Raw genomic sequence first — 11,457 nt, forward strand, 5'->3', positions numbered from 1 at the left:
CGCAATTTGGAAATTGCCACAAATCTTGAAATCCTTGAGCAGATTTTTCCCAAATTTCCATTGTTGGTTCCGGCAAATAAATTCTTTCCATTTTTTTTGATATCGCCTCAAATACTTCGTTAACAATCAAGCTGACTGTTCTAAATCCTACACGAAAGCTATGACCAATTGTGATAAATGAATCGCCAGTTGCGAGATATCTAGAAATAATGTATTAATGGGGTGAGAGTAAGCAATACCATACACCATATTTAAAAAATTTACCTTAAGGCAATGGCAAGTCGTTCTTCGGGTCCTATGCACTCTCGCAAATGTGTGTCTGCTTTTTGAATCTCATTTTTAATAATACTCAGTACTTCATCAAAGCACTCAATAGTCATTCGGAAATATTTATAAAAACGAATATGGTCTTTGCGAAGCTGGGACATCAAAGTAGAGAATTCGCCATTTTCTTTCCGATCGCGATTAATTTCATGGATCCATTTTCTTCTTTTCATGCTTGTTTTATTTTGTTTTATTTTATTGTTTACTGCAAGGTAAATAAGCGCCAGCTCCTCATCAGACGAATCCATCGAATTTCGCTTAAATCCAAATAACAAAATACAATTAACTAAAATAAAACGAGAATATTATACATACGAAAAAATCGCGCAAGTGTGCGCACGATTGCGGATTCGAAGTTAACAGCCGAATTCGCAACGTATTCGCAACGATGGAATCGCGCTAATGTGCGCTTCGCTTAAAAGCACATTTTGCGCACCTAGCTCTAAATGCCACTCTAACGGCCGGTTGCTCAAAGCCTGGTTGCCACTAATCCCTTGTTAAACATCGTTATCGACGTTACCGACACCGTGTTATATACATGGATTCGAAAACGTCGATAACGATGTTAACCGATGATTAGTGTCAACCAGGCTTTGAGCAACCGGCCCTTAATGTCCATTTATCCATACAAAGTTTGTCACCTAAATGCAACTCAATTTCTACATTAAAGCGAAGCGCACATTAGCGCGATTCCATCGTTGCGAATACGTTGCGAATTCGGCTGTTAACTTCGAATCCGCAATCGTGCGCACACTTGCGCGATTTTTTCGTATGTATAATATTCTCGTTTTATTTTAGTTAATTGTATTTTGTTATTTGGATTTAAGCGAAATTCGATGGATTCGTCTGATGAGGAGCTGGCGCTTATTTACCTTGCAGTAAACAATAAAATAAAACAAAATAAAACAAGCATGAAAAGAAGAAAATGGATCCATGAAATTAATCGCGATCGGAAAGAAAATGGCGAATTCTCTACTTTGATGTCCCAGCTTCGCAAAGACCATATTCGTTTTTATAAATATTTCCGAATGACTATTGAGTGCTTTGATGAAGTACTGAGTATTATTAAAAATGAGATTCAAAAAGCAGACACACATTTGCGAGAGTGCATAGGACCCGAAGAACGACTTGCCATTGCCTTAAGGTAAATTTTTAAATATGGTGTATGGTATTGCTTACTCTCACCCCATTAATACATTATTTCTAGATATCTCGCAACTGGCGATTCATTTATCACAATTGGTCATAGCTTTCGTGTAGGATTTAGAACAGTCAGCTTGATTGTTAACGAAGTATTTGAGGCGATATCAAAAAAAATGGAAAGAATTTATTTGCCGGAACCAACAATGGAAATTTGGGAAAAATCTGCTCAAGGATTTCAAGATTTGTGGCAATTTCCAAATTGCGTAGGTAGTATCGACGGTAAGCACGTGACTATTAAGTGTCCCAAAAAAACTGGATCGAACTACTGGTGTTATCTTCACAAGTTTTCCGTCGTGCTTATGGCTATCGTTGGCCCTGATTACAAGTTTTTGTGTGTTGATGTAGGTGGATTCGGCAGAAATAGTGACGGAGGAATATTTGAAGCTTCCAATATGGGTAAAAAGTTTGAAGAAAATTTGATGAATGTGCCTCTACCTAAAAATCTTCCTAATCAATCTCAACCATGTCAATGTGTATTAATTGGGGACGAAGCGTTTGGCTTAAAGCCTTATTTAATGAGACCATTCCCATACAAGCAATCAAAACATGATCTACGAAAAGAAAAATATAACTACAGACTTTGTCGAGCCAGACGAGTCGTGGAAAATGCTTTTGGCATTTTGGCTCAAAAGTTTCGCATATTTTTTCGTCCTATTGAAACCAAAATTAGCACTACGATACTTACAATAAAAACAGCGTGTGTTTTGCACAATTATTTAATTGAAAAAAAAAGCGACTCCCACCTATTCCACAACTTACAATCACCAGAGCCTCGAACTCTACCTTTTATTGGTATGAGTACTGATTCACGCCGTGCATCTAATTTGGCTTTTTCTACTCGTGAACTTTTTGTAACGTATTTTAATAATCAACATGAGCCTACTGCTGGAACCGTTGGGAGCGAACGAGCTCAAAATACCACTGAACCTGTATTTGAATAACATGCACGTTTATAAAATAAATACAAAAGAGTTTATAAAAACAAATAAATTTTATTAAATAAACACATCGAAATGAATTCCATTAAATAAAAACACAGCATTTAATTGGAAATGGGCTTGTTGCAATTCACAAAAAAAAAAATACTGAATTAGTTGCCTTTAAAAAATTCGCATTTCCATAGTAAATAATACATACATTCAAAATAGAGGTATTCGGGATTTGTTGTACATGCTCTTGTACAGTGTATTTGCTGTATTTTTGGTTTTGGTAAATAATGCAGTAAAATTTTGCATTGCAAGGTACAAAAGCTTGAAAAATAACATATTTCTCTTGGTTCGCATTGTAATTTGTAAGCTAAATAATTTCATTCGAGAGGATCATTTGTGCAGAAGAATGAAGAAATACTCCCATCCATTGAGTTAGGTGTTGAGCATGGAAGATCTCTTTCGTTAAAACTACATTGCGACGAGTTGATATATGGAGCAATGGCTGAAGGCGAAGTGAGGTCGACAGTTGATTTGGAGTATGTGCTATTATCATCACTTAAAACGTATTCCGCGTCAGTCTCAAGATTACGAAAAATAGGGGTCGATGAACTGATGGCTTCATCATGCTCCAACATCTCTTGTTCCATTATTATTTCAGAAATTTTCTGTTTCGTTAAAAGCTGCCGTCGTTTCGAAAAACTCTTCACTGTTTTAGCATGGGCCATAAAAAGACAATCAATAGAGTCCTGTTCAACTTTTTTTTTCTTTTCAAAATATTCAATTAACTCTCCGACAGAACTTTGTTGAGTAGATGGATGATTTTTAGCGCTTTGAGTGCGGTTTACTTTTACTGGAGCACAATCCACGCTGAAATTGTCAAGCTCCGGTGTTCCAATAATGGTTTCGTTGGATTCTACACACTCGATGTCACTTATATTTGAACTGGTAGGTGCAAAAGCAAGATATGGACGGAAAGCTGTCATATGTTCAGCCCAAACCCACTTTTTTGAGTTGGCTGCTTGACCAGTTCTACCTTTGGTAGCTCGAATATATCTCCCATACGTGTCTCTCAAGTTCTTCCACCTTTTTTTTATATTTTCCCCTAAAAATGTTAAAGTTGCAGGTTAAATACAATACAAACTTCACTCTCACTTTTATATATCAAACTTACCACTTTCTTTTAACTCCACTCCGATATTTTCCCATATTTTGTCTTTTTTTCTTATGTTTTTGTACTCAGCGTGTGTAACATCATATAAAATGGGATTGTTATGCACGTTTTCTATTAGTTTTTCGACATCAACCATTTTTTTCTTTGAACTAAATGTTTTTACGTTGTTTTCCTCTTCTTTGCCGCTTTCAAATCGCTGTCAGCTGCGTTTTGCATGCGTCAAAAGAGGAGAACATTGAATGTTCGAAAAATTCGCAGCGACGGAATCGTGCAAGTGTGCGCTAGCGCATTAAAATGTATGGGTAGCATTGTTGTAATTTTTGGGATTGCGGATTCGCAACGACAGAATCGCGCCAATGTGCGCTTCGCTTTACGCGAAAGCAAAAACAGCCCATAAGACTCATAGAAAATCGGTGCCGAGTATCGATCAATACTTAAAAGTATCGACTAAGCCCATTTGTAATGGTGAGTAGGGACACGATATCGAACCGAAAGTATCGATATAATACTCATTTAAAGTATCGCTGTAAAAATATCGCGTATCCACTAATATAGTAATTAAAGGACTCGATATTCCAAATATCGATACAAAATTCAAAATAAGTAGGAAGGTTATAGTACGACATAGATTCGCAAGAAATGGAACACTATCTAAGGCTAAAACTCATGTTTTATTTGCGTTAAACATTTGTTTAAAAACAATGGCGCATATTCATAGTCATATTTAGTACTCAACTAAGTCGAAACTATTCTAAGTCACAACTAAAGCTATTCATAGTCGCCTTAGTTTCGACTTTTCTGGCTAAGTACCAACTTAAAATTTAGTTTCGGCTGCAGCTGCAACTAAGTCGTAAATAGGAAGAAGTATTTTATCAAATTAAGGGAAAACAGATGAAATATGTAAAAATTAAGTTGGTAGAGGGTGATTTTGATATGATTTTGAATAATCTCCAATTAAAATTTACAAAGATCGATCCATTTTAATCAGAAGATGAAATTAAATGCGTACTACAATTAGAATAAAGCTATATCACAATTGTATAATTGGAATAATTTAGATAAATTCTCAAATAATAAGTCAGTTTCACGCTAGTTCTTTTAAAGTAAATTTGTGCATAACATTTAGATATCTACTATTTGTATGTTTCACAGCATGCTTTCGATAAACATCGACTTCACATCACTGCGGATGGTCTGGCTATTTCACACAATTAACAAGAAAATAATACCTTATTCTTTTGCATAATCATGCAATGAAAATAAAAATTACATAAACGGATGATCAAACTTGACATTAATTAATAAAAATGTAATTTTTCAAAAATATCATAAAGAAAAATCGAGACCTTTTCACACTCGTTTTGCTATATCGTAAACTAAGTCGAAACTACTTAGTAGAAGTCTGAAATGCGACTATGAATAGAGGTAAATTTTAAGTTGGTATTTAAATTTAAGTTGCAACTTTGTTAGTTTCGACTTAGTTGCTGGACTATGAATACGCGCCAATATTAACAACAAAACTTTCAATAGAAATTTTAGTAAGGTAACGTCACGTCAGATACTTCGGCTGATAATAAAGCAGGACAGATTTTTACATTTTGGAATTTGGAAAATTAGCCTTAAATATTTTATACAAATAGTTTTGCCCAATTCCCAGAGTTTTTAAATTTTGACATTTTCATTTATTTTCTGATATTTTGTCATACGAATGTCATGCCACACCAGATTGGAAATGCCCAATACAATATATCATTATTCCCATTAACTGTGTTATGTACACTTACGATTCGATACGATACAAGAGTTCTGGTACTCGATTCCAAAAAATATCGTTTGAAAACTATCGAGTAAAAAGTATCGGTATCGAATGACAAAGATATCGATATGGTATTGTATCGTATCGAAATTCCTGTCCCTAACTGCCCGTCTCCACAGGATAAAGTTTATATCTTGATACATATGTTAGAATATAAATAGCTAATGGAGACCGCTCATTGCTCTTCAAGAGCAATATATTATATATCAGAGCTTATATCTTGCCATCTATTGCCGGCAATTTGGTAGTTTGACAGCTATATGTTCAGTAGCATGAAAAGTTCGTGGCGGCAACATTATTGATATTTTAATATAAAAGCAAATATTGAGCTATTTTCTGTTAAAATATTTGTTATTATGTAACTGGATGTAAAATAGCCTATTTTCTAAATTTTTCAAGTGATTAAATTAGGCAAAAATACGTTTTAGAAGTTTTCTCACAAATGCTTATATCAAGATATAAAAAGCCCACACAAATATTCGCACTGATATAACTTATATCTAGCGACCAAAATGATAGCTGGAGAGCAATAAATTTTATCCTATGGAGACGGTCAAGGTATTGGCCCAATGCACGCTTGCTTTGCTTGCTTGGCTTTGAGAACTGTCAAACAATTTTTAAAATCTACTAAAATGTATGAAAGTTGGCCTAGTGGCAGCTTTACTTCACTTGCTTGAAGCGCTTTAAAGTATCGATTAGCCGAAATCTCTATTTGACAGCGCGCTGTAGGCTTTTGACAACTCTTGACATTTCAATTTTTCGCGTCGATTTTGCTTGTGTGCAGTTTTTATCGCGTTCTTCATCAATTTTAGGTAAAATAATTTATATTAAACAATTATTTGTTGCTAACAACATTATTTTTTCAGATACCTTGCTTTTTATCGTTCCGGCCACCAGATTCGTTGGTTTTCATAAAGTTTCATTTGCCTGTGCCACTTCCACCCGTGTTTATAAGGCGTAATATTCAACTGGAGGTAAAAGAGTTTATATTAAACAATTATTTGTTGCTAACAACATTATTTTTTCAGATACCTTGCTTTTTATCGTTCCGGCCACCAGATTCGTTGGTTTTCATAAAGTTTCATTTGCCTGTGCCACTTCCACCCGTGTTTATAAGGCGTGATATTCAACTGGAGGTAAAAGAGTTTATATTAAACAATTATTTGTTATTAATAATATTATTTGTTGCTAACAACAATATTTTTTACAGATACCTTACTTTTTTATCGTTCCGGCTGCTGTATTATCCGATTCTTGTGTGTTGGTTGGTATATCGGAAGCTTTAGTGCAAGATGTTCGAAGAAAAACTTATAGCAGAGATTGAAAAACACAACTGCTTGTGGGACAAACGACAGCTTAGTTACCGCGATCGGGTGAAGAAAGATTTGGCTTGGCGAAATGTAGCTGCTGCTCCTGGTTAGTATAGAGTTTTTCAAACATATAGCAGTTTTGTAATAGGACGAACCAAATTATAACAAATTTGTGACGAATAATTGTGACGAATACTATATTTTCACTTTACAGAGGAAAACTGCCGAAAGCGATGGAAATCGTTAAGAGACCGATATGGAATAGAATTGAAGGTTGATCAACAACCTAGCGGAAGTGCTGCGTCGTTTTTGAAAGACACGGTCACGCCCAGACAGTAAGTGTACTTTACATTTGTACAACAAGTATTTATATTTTAAATTGTAATTTATATGTACATATTTTAAGGACAACAACAAACATCGTCTCCCAAACGCCAGAAGTTCTCGGACAAGAACCAGATATACTGGATACTTCCTTTGGATTCCAAATAGGCGAGAGTGGGAACATTATAATAGAAGAGCAAGAAACCACTGCCCCAACGCCGGCTAAGAGACAAAAGAAAAAAAACGATGAGAACGCCGCCTTTAACGATCTAGTCAACGAAGTAAGTCAGTTTGTGGATAGTCAAAAAAAAAACACACAACAATTTCTTGGGTGCGATTGGCGAAGTGTTTGAGAAGGTCCCAGAAGAGAGCCGCCTAGATTTTCAAATGGACGTACTTCAATACGTCTATGCTCAATATAAAAATTATAAAAATTGAATTTACGAAATTTAAAAATTTAAATGACATCCAGTTTGAATTCAATTTTGCGAACTTTATATGTAATCTAATTTAGTATGAAATCTGATTTTGATTTTGCGAATTAAATATGTAATCGAATATATATGTAATATATAATATATATATGTAATGTAATAATATGTAATAAATATGTAATCGAACCTGAAAGATGTGACGACATTTAAAACATTACCAATAAGTGCCCTCATACTGTGAGTTCAAATTTTTGTTTTCTATCTTAAATAATAAAAACAAAGCATATTCAGTGAGTAGTAATTATTTAAATTTTATTGTTAAAAAGATGTGTCTTCAGAGCATCCCTTAAATCATAATTATTTGAACTGCCTCGGTTCGATGACACCCTACTTATTGAGGGCAATGGAACTACTTCGTTTCGCCATGAGCCAGCGATGGTGGCATCCTCTTCGTAGCGATCAACAAAATCGCTTGCTACATAGTTTGCACACGAAAGCTTAATAAAATTATGCAAGACAATACAAGCTTTCACTATTTGTTCTGCATTTTTCGGGGCCATGCATAGCGTCGTTCTCAATATTCTCCATTTGGCAGTGAGTATTCCAAATGCGTTTTCTATAACTCTTCTTGCACGAGAGAGTCTTTTATTGAAATACTCTTGCTCTTCTGGAATACCTCTACCCGGATATGGTCGCATTAAATAACGCCGTAAGGGAAAAGCAGCATCTCCTACTAAATAATGTGGAAATGGCTCGGTTTCTCCTGGCAGAGGCTGATCATGTGGAAGGCCGAGCCTATCATTTTCAATAGCATCTGCCAGTTTTGAAAAGTGGTAGACACCGCCATCGCTTTGACTTCCATATGCTCCGATGTCAACGCAGGTAAAGGTATAATTGGCATCACATACGGCCAAAAGCACGATACTATAATTGCCTTTGTAATTATAGTACATCGACCCTGAATTCGCTGGACAGGTAATATTAATGTGCTTTCCGTCGATGGAACCAACGCAGTTGGGCATATTCCACAGCGACTTGAACTCATTGGAAATACGTCCCCATTCCGTTTCTGACGGGGTCGCCACATACAGGTCAGCTAACAGATCCCATATGGTCATACATGTCTCCAACGTAATCTTCCTGAAAGTCGTCAGGCCGATCCTGTGAACTATTGTGTGGAATTGCCGAGTGCCACCGTGAGCCAAATATCTGCAACAAAAAAATAAAACCAGATACATATATGGAAAATTATACGTATACTATTAAGTAAAACCGATTTTCTCTTACATCAGGGTTATAAATAGTCTGCAGCGACTCGATATTGGTGTTCTGATTGAATATTTGGTCAGCGAAGCCTCCAGAAATTCGTGCAGCACATTAAATAACGAAAAGGGCATTCTTAATGTCTTGTTAAACTGCTCCTCATCTGCAGCCAAGTTTCTTAATGAACTTTCAAACAATCCATATTTGTGTCGCTCTAAGTACAATTTCCGAACCCAAAATCGGCGCTTCTGTTTTAATCGCAGTTTTAATTTACGCATTTTCACTAAAATTAGGAAAATTCTCAAAACTTGTTCAGCATTTCGAGTCAACATTTTGTACTGCCAAATGAAACTTTATGAAAACCAACGAATCTGGTGGCCGGAACGATAAATGCAAGGTATCTGAAAAAAATAATGTTGTTAGCAACAAATAATTGTTTAATATAAACTCTTTTACCTCCAATTGAATATTACGTCTTATAAACACGGGTGGTGAGTGGCGCAGCCAAATGCAGCTTCACCAAAACCGGAACGATAGAAAAGCAAGGTATCTGTAAAAAATAATGTTCTTAGTAACAAATAATTGTTTAATAACATATATTTTAACTAAAATTCACAATTATACTTGCTGGCACAACAAAGAATGGCGGGTATATTTGCGCGCATTGAAAATCAGCTGACTACTATGACAGCGTTCAAAGCTACCATTAGGCCATAAAAGCCTTCAAAGTAAAGCAAAGCAAACTAAAGTAAGCAAAGCAAGCGTGCATTGGGCCAATACCTTCAGTAATGGTGAGAGCGTAACAAAATTTATCATGAACCAAAAATACAAGATCACGCAAGAACGCGACGTTGTATTTGTAATTGGTTTTGAGAAAAAAGTTTGAGAAAGCGAGTTCGACAGCTGAGCGTTTGTTTACATATGTATTGTAATGCGATAAAAGCATACAATTTGCAAGCCTATAAATCACCTTGTATGAACACACCTTAAAGCTAATCTAATACAATAATTTACGATATTAAAAATGCAACACTGTTCTATGTATGACAGCTGCCAGGCTGGTGTCAAATGTGAAAAAATAAATTGGCGGCATTCGCCCGCGTACCTTAAAATCGAGAAGTTCAGTTTCATTTTTAAATAATTGGAGGTCCCACTAACAGCGGCGGAAATTCGCCCACATACTTGGGGAGCTGCAGGAGCACCACCGGAACNAGTATGACAGCTGCCAGGCTTGTGTCAAAAGTGAAAAAATAAATTGGCGGCATTCGCCCGCGTACCTTAAAATCGAGAAGTTCAGTTTCATTTTTAAATAATTGGAGGTCCCACTAACAGCGGCGGAAATTCGCCCACATACTTGGGGAGCTGCAGGAGCACCACCGGAGCACCCACATACAGGCGTACAACACCTTCGTGCGAGAGCACGCCACAAGCGAGGCGCAGCACGACAGTGGCAAGCAGCAGCATACAGCGGAGCGCTAGGGCTCCCACACCAAAGCAGGCGTTGGCCGGCAGCCGCGCCGGCGGAGCACCAGGGCTCCAGCGCGAGTAAAGGTACGCCTCCTTTAGTACAACGAAGTGGAATTAATCAACTTCGACATGGCGACGGTGACAGGACCTGGCGAAATGGCGGCCCGCGGGCATAACAAAAGGCCCAAGACAATAAAAAAAAAAATAAATTAGAAAAAAAGTGCATTAGTGCATAACCAAAAAAAAAAAAAAAAGAAAAATAAAATGAATTGAATTTGATTAAAGATCCTTTTTTTACTAATGTAGCGGTGGTGGTAGCAGCTATTAAACAAAATTATTACAAAAAAAAATTACAAAAAAAATAAAAAAATAATAAAAAAACATTTAAAAATATACAAAAAATAATAATAAAAACTCAAAATTACAAGAAAACTCAAAATTACATAAACTAGAAACGTATATGTGCATACATATGTATGTGCAAAAACATACAAACGAAAATTAAAATGAATTTACAAAAAGCAAAAATGTGGCAATTATAGTTATAACGGAAAATGAAAAATTACAAAAAAATATAAAAAACTCAAAAAATCCAAAAAAAAAATCGGTTGTACCAAATTTAAAAAAAAATGTAAATTACAAACATAAACCGAAAAAAAAATCCCAAAAAAAATCGGTTGTGCCAAATTTTAAAACATTTAAAACATCAAATGCGAGACAAGTGCAGTGGCTGGTGGCTAAAGTGGGTTTTTTTATATAAAAACAAAAACAGTGGCTGGTGGTACAGCAATCAAAAACTGCAAACTCATTAAAAATTGTTCCATTAAAAAACTAAAACAAATAAACGAACAACGTAGAACTAAATTAAAAGCACGCGAAAAAAAGGTTGTTTTAGTGCGTGACTGTACCACCAGATATACCACGCCCAGTGTTGCCAAAATCTTTTTGGGCCGACCGGCTAGATTGGCAAAAAAAAGCGGCTAAAAACGGCTAAAATGTTTTAGTGAAATTTCACATAGACTCTGGCAAAAAACGGCTAAAATGTTTTAGTGAAAATTCACATGCTTTATTTAAATAAATCGCAAGAAACGAAAGACTAGTTAACACCATTAATTTATATCGAGTGTATATTCCTCATCATCAAATGAATCACTATTGTATATATCACCTGAATTCATTAATTTTAAGAGATCGTCATCTACAGTAAAATTATGGC

At 35.7% G+C, this 11,457-nt stretch overlaps 4 protein-coding genes and 2 long non-coding RNA genes across 7 annotated transcripts; 3 read left to right on the forward strand and 3 right to left on the reverse strand.

Moving 5' to 3' along the window:
• Positions 1-17: 17 nt before the first annotated feature.
• Positions 18-739, reverse strand: LOC108371408 (uncharacterized; the record flags this gene model as incomplete). Its single annotated transcript, XM_017626962.1, has 3 exons — positions 640-739; positions 265-581; positions 18-200 (listed from the first exon to the last, which is right to left on the reverse strand). Coding segments are annotated over exons 2-3 (491 nt in total), but the record flags the coding sequence as incomplete, so codon positions are not given.
• Positions 740-989: 250 nt separating this feature from the next.
• On the forward strand, positions 990-2,536 carry LOC108371411 (uncharacterized). Of its 2 annotated transcripts, XM_017626966.1 has the most exons (4): positions 990-1,093; positions 1,152-1,468; positions 1,532-1,592; positions 1,740-2,536. In XM_017626966.1, exons 2-4 carry the CDS (start codon positions 1,161-1,163, stop codon positions 2,466-2,468), a joined length of 1,098 nt encoding a protein of 365 aa, XP_017482455.1. In that variant the 5' UTR covers positions 990-1,093; positions 1,152-1,160; the 3' UTR covers positions 2,469-2,536. The 2 variants fall into 2 exon arrangements, with proteins under 2 accessions (XP_017482455.1, XP_017482454.1); XM_017626965.1 differs by having other exon boundaries at positions 1,532-2,536.
• Positions 2,537-2,693: 157 nt separating this feature from the next.
• LOC108371412 (uncharacterized) lies at positions 2,694-3,859 on the reverse strand. The gene is made up of 2 exons (XM_017626968.1): positions 3,628-3,859; positions 2,694-3,558 (listed from the first exon to the last, which is right to left on the reverse strand). The coding sequence occupies exons 1-2, from the start codon at positions 3,761-3,763 to the stop codon at positions 2,834-2,836; spliced, it is 861 nt and encodes a 286-aa protein (XP_017482457.1). The 5' UTR covers positions 3,764-3,859; the 3' UTR covers positions 2,694-2,833.
• Positions 3,860-6,042: 2,183 nt separating this feature from the next.
• On the forward strand, positions 6,043-6,582 carry LOC108371413 (uncharacterized). Its single transcript, XR_001848746.1, has 3 exons — positions 6,043-6,255; positions 6,310-6,417; positions 6,472-6,582. It is a non-coding gene; the product is annotated as an uncharacterized LOC108371413 (long non-coding RNA).
• Positions 6,583-6,972: 390 nt separating this feature from the next.
• Positions 6,973-7,390, forward strand: LOC108371414 (uncharacterized). Its single transcript, XR_001848747.1, has 2 exons — positions 6,973-7,088; positions 7,160-7,390. It is a non-coding gene; the product is annotated as an uncharacterized LOC108371414 (long non-coding RNA).
• A 426-nt stretch (positions 7,391-7,816) lies between these two features.
• On the reverse strand, positions 7,817-9,155 carry LOC108371409 (uncharacterized). The gene is made up of 2 exons (XM_017626963.1): positions 8,799-9,155; positions 7,817-8,720 (listed from the first exon to the last, which is right to left on the reverse strand). The coding sequence occupies exons 1-2, from the start codon at positions 9,104-9,106 to the stop codon at positions 7,817-7,819; spliced, it is 1,212 nt and encodes a 403-aa protein (XP_017482452.1). The 5' UTR covers positions 9,107-9,155.
• Positions 9,156-11,457: the final 2,302 nt, after the last annotated feature.

The sequence above is a fragment of the Rhagoletis zephyria genome, unplaced genomic scaffold (assembly GCF_001687245.7).
Source record: "Rhagoletis zephyria isolate East Lansing unplaced genomic scaffold, Rhagoletis_zephyria_1.1 Rzeph_scaffold_04963, whole genome shotgun sequence".
NCBI classification, from domain to species: domain Eukaryota; kingdom Metazoa; phylum Arthropoda; class Insecta; order Diptera; family Tephritidae; genus Rhagoletis; species Rhagoletis zephyria.

Coding starts and splice junctions, on each gene's coding strand:
- LOC108371412 (XM_017626968.1), bottom strand. CDS start 3,763: ATGGTTGATGTCGAAAAACTAATAGAAAACGTGCATAACAATCCCATT. Junction 3,559..3,627: donor AGTGGAGTTAAAAGAAAGTG/GTAAGTTTGATA, acceptor TAACATTTTTAG/GGGAAAATATAAAAAAAAGG.
- LOC108371409 (XM_017626963.1), bottom strand. CDS start 9,106: ATGTTGACTCGAAATGCTGAACAAGTTTTGAGAATTTTCCTAATTTTA. Junction 8,721..8,798: donor AGACTATTTATAACCCTGAT/GTAAGAGAAAAT, acceptor TTTTTGTTGCAG/ATATTTGGCTCACGGTGGCA.
- LOC108371411 (XM_017626965.1), top strand. CDS start 1,161: ATGGATTCGTCTGATGAGGAGCTGGCGCTTATTTACCTTGCAGTAAAC. Junction 1,469..1,531: donor CGACTTGCCATTGCCTTAAG/GTAAATTTTTAA, acceptor CATTATTTCTAG/ATATCTCGCAACTGGCGATT.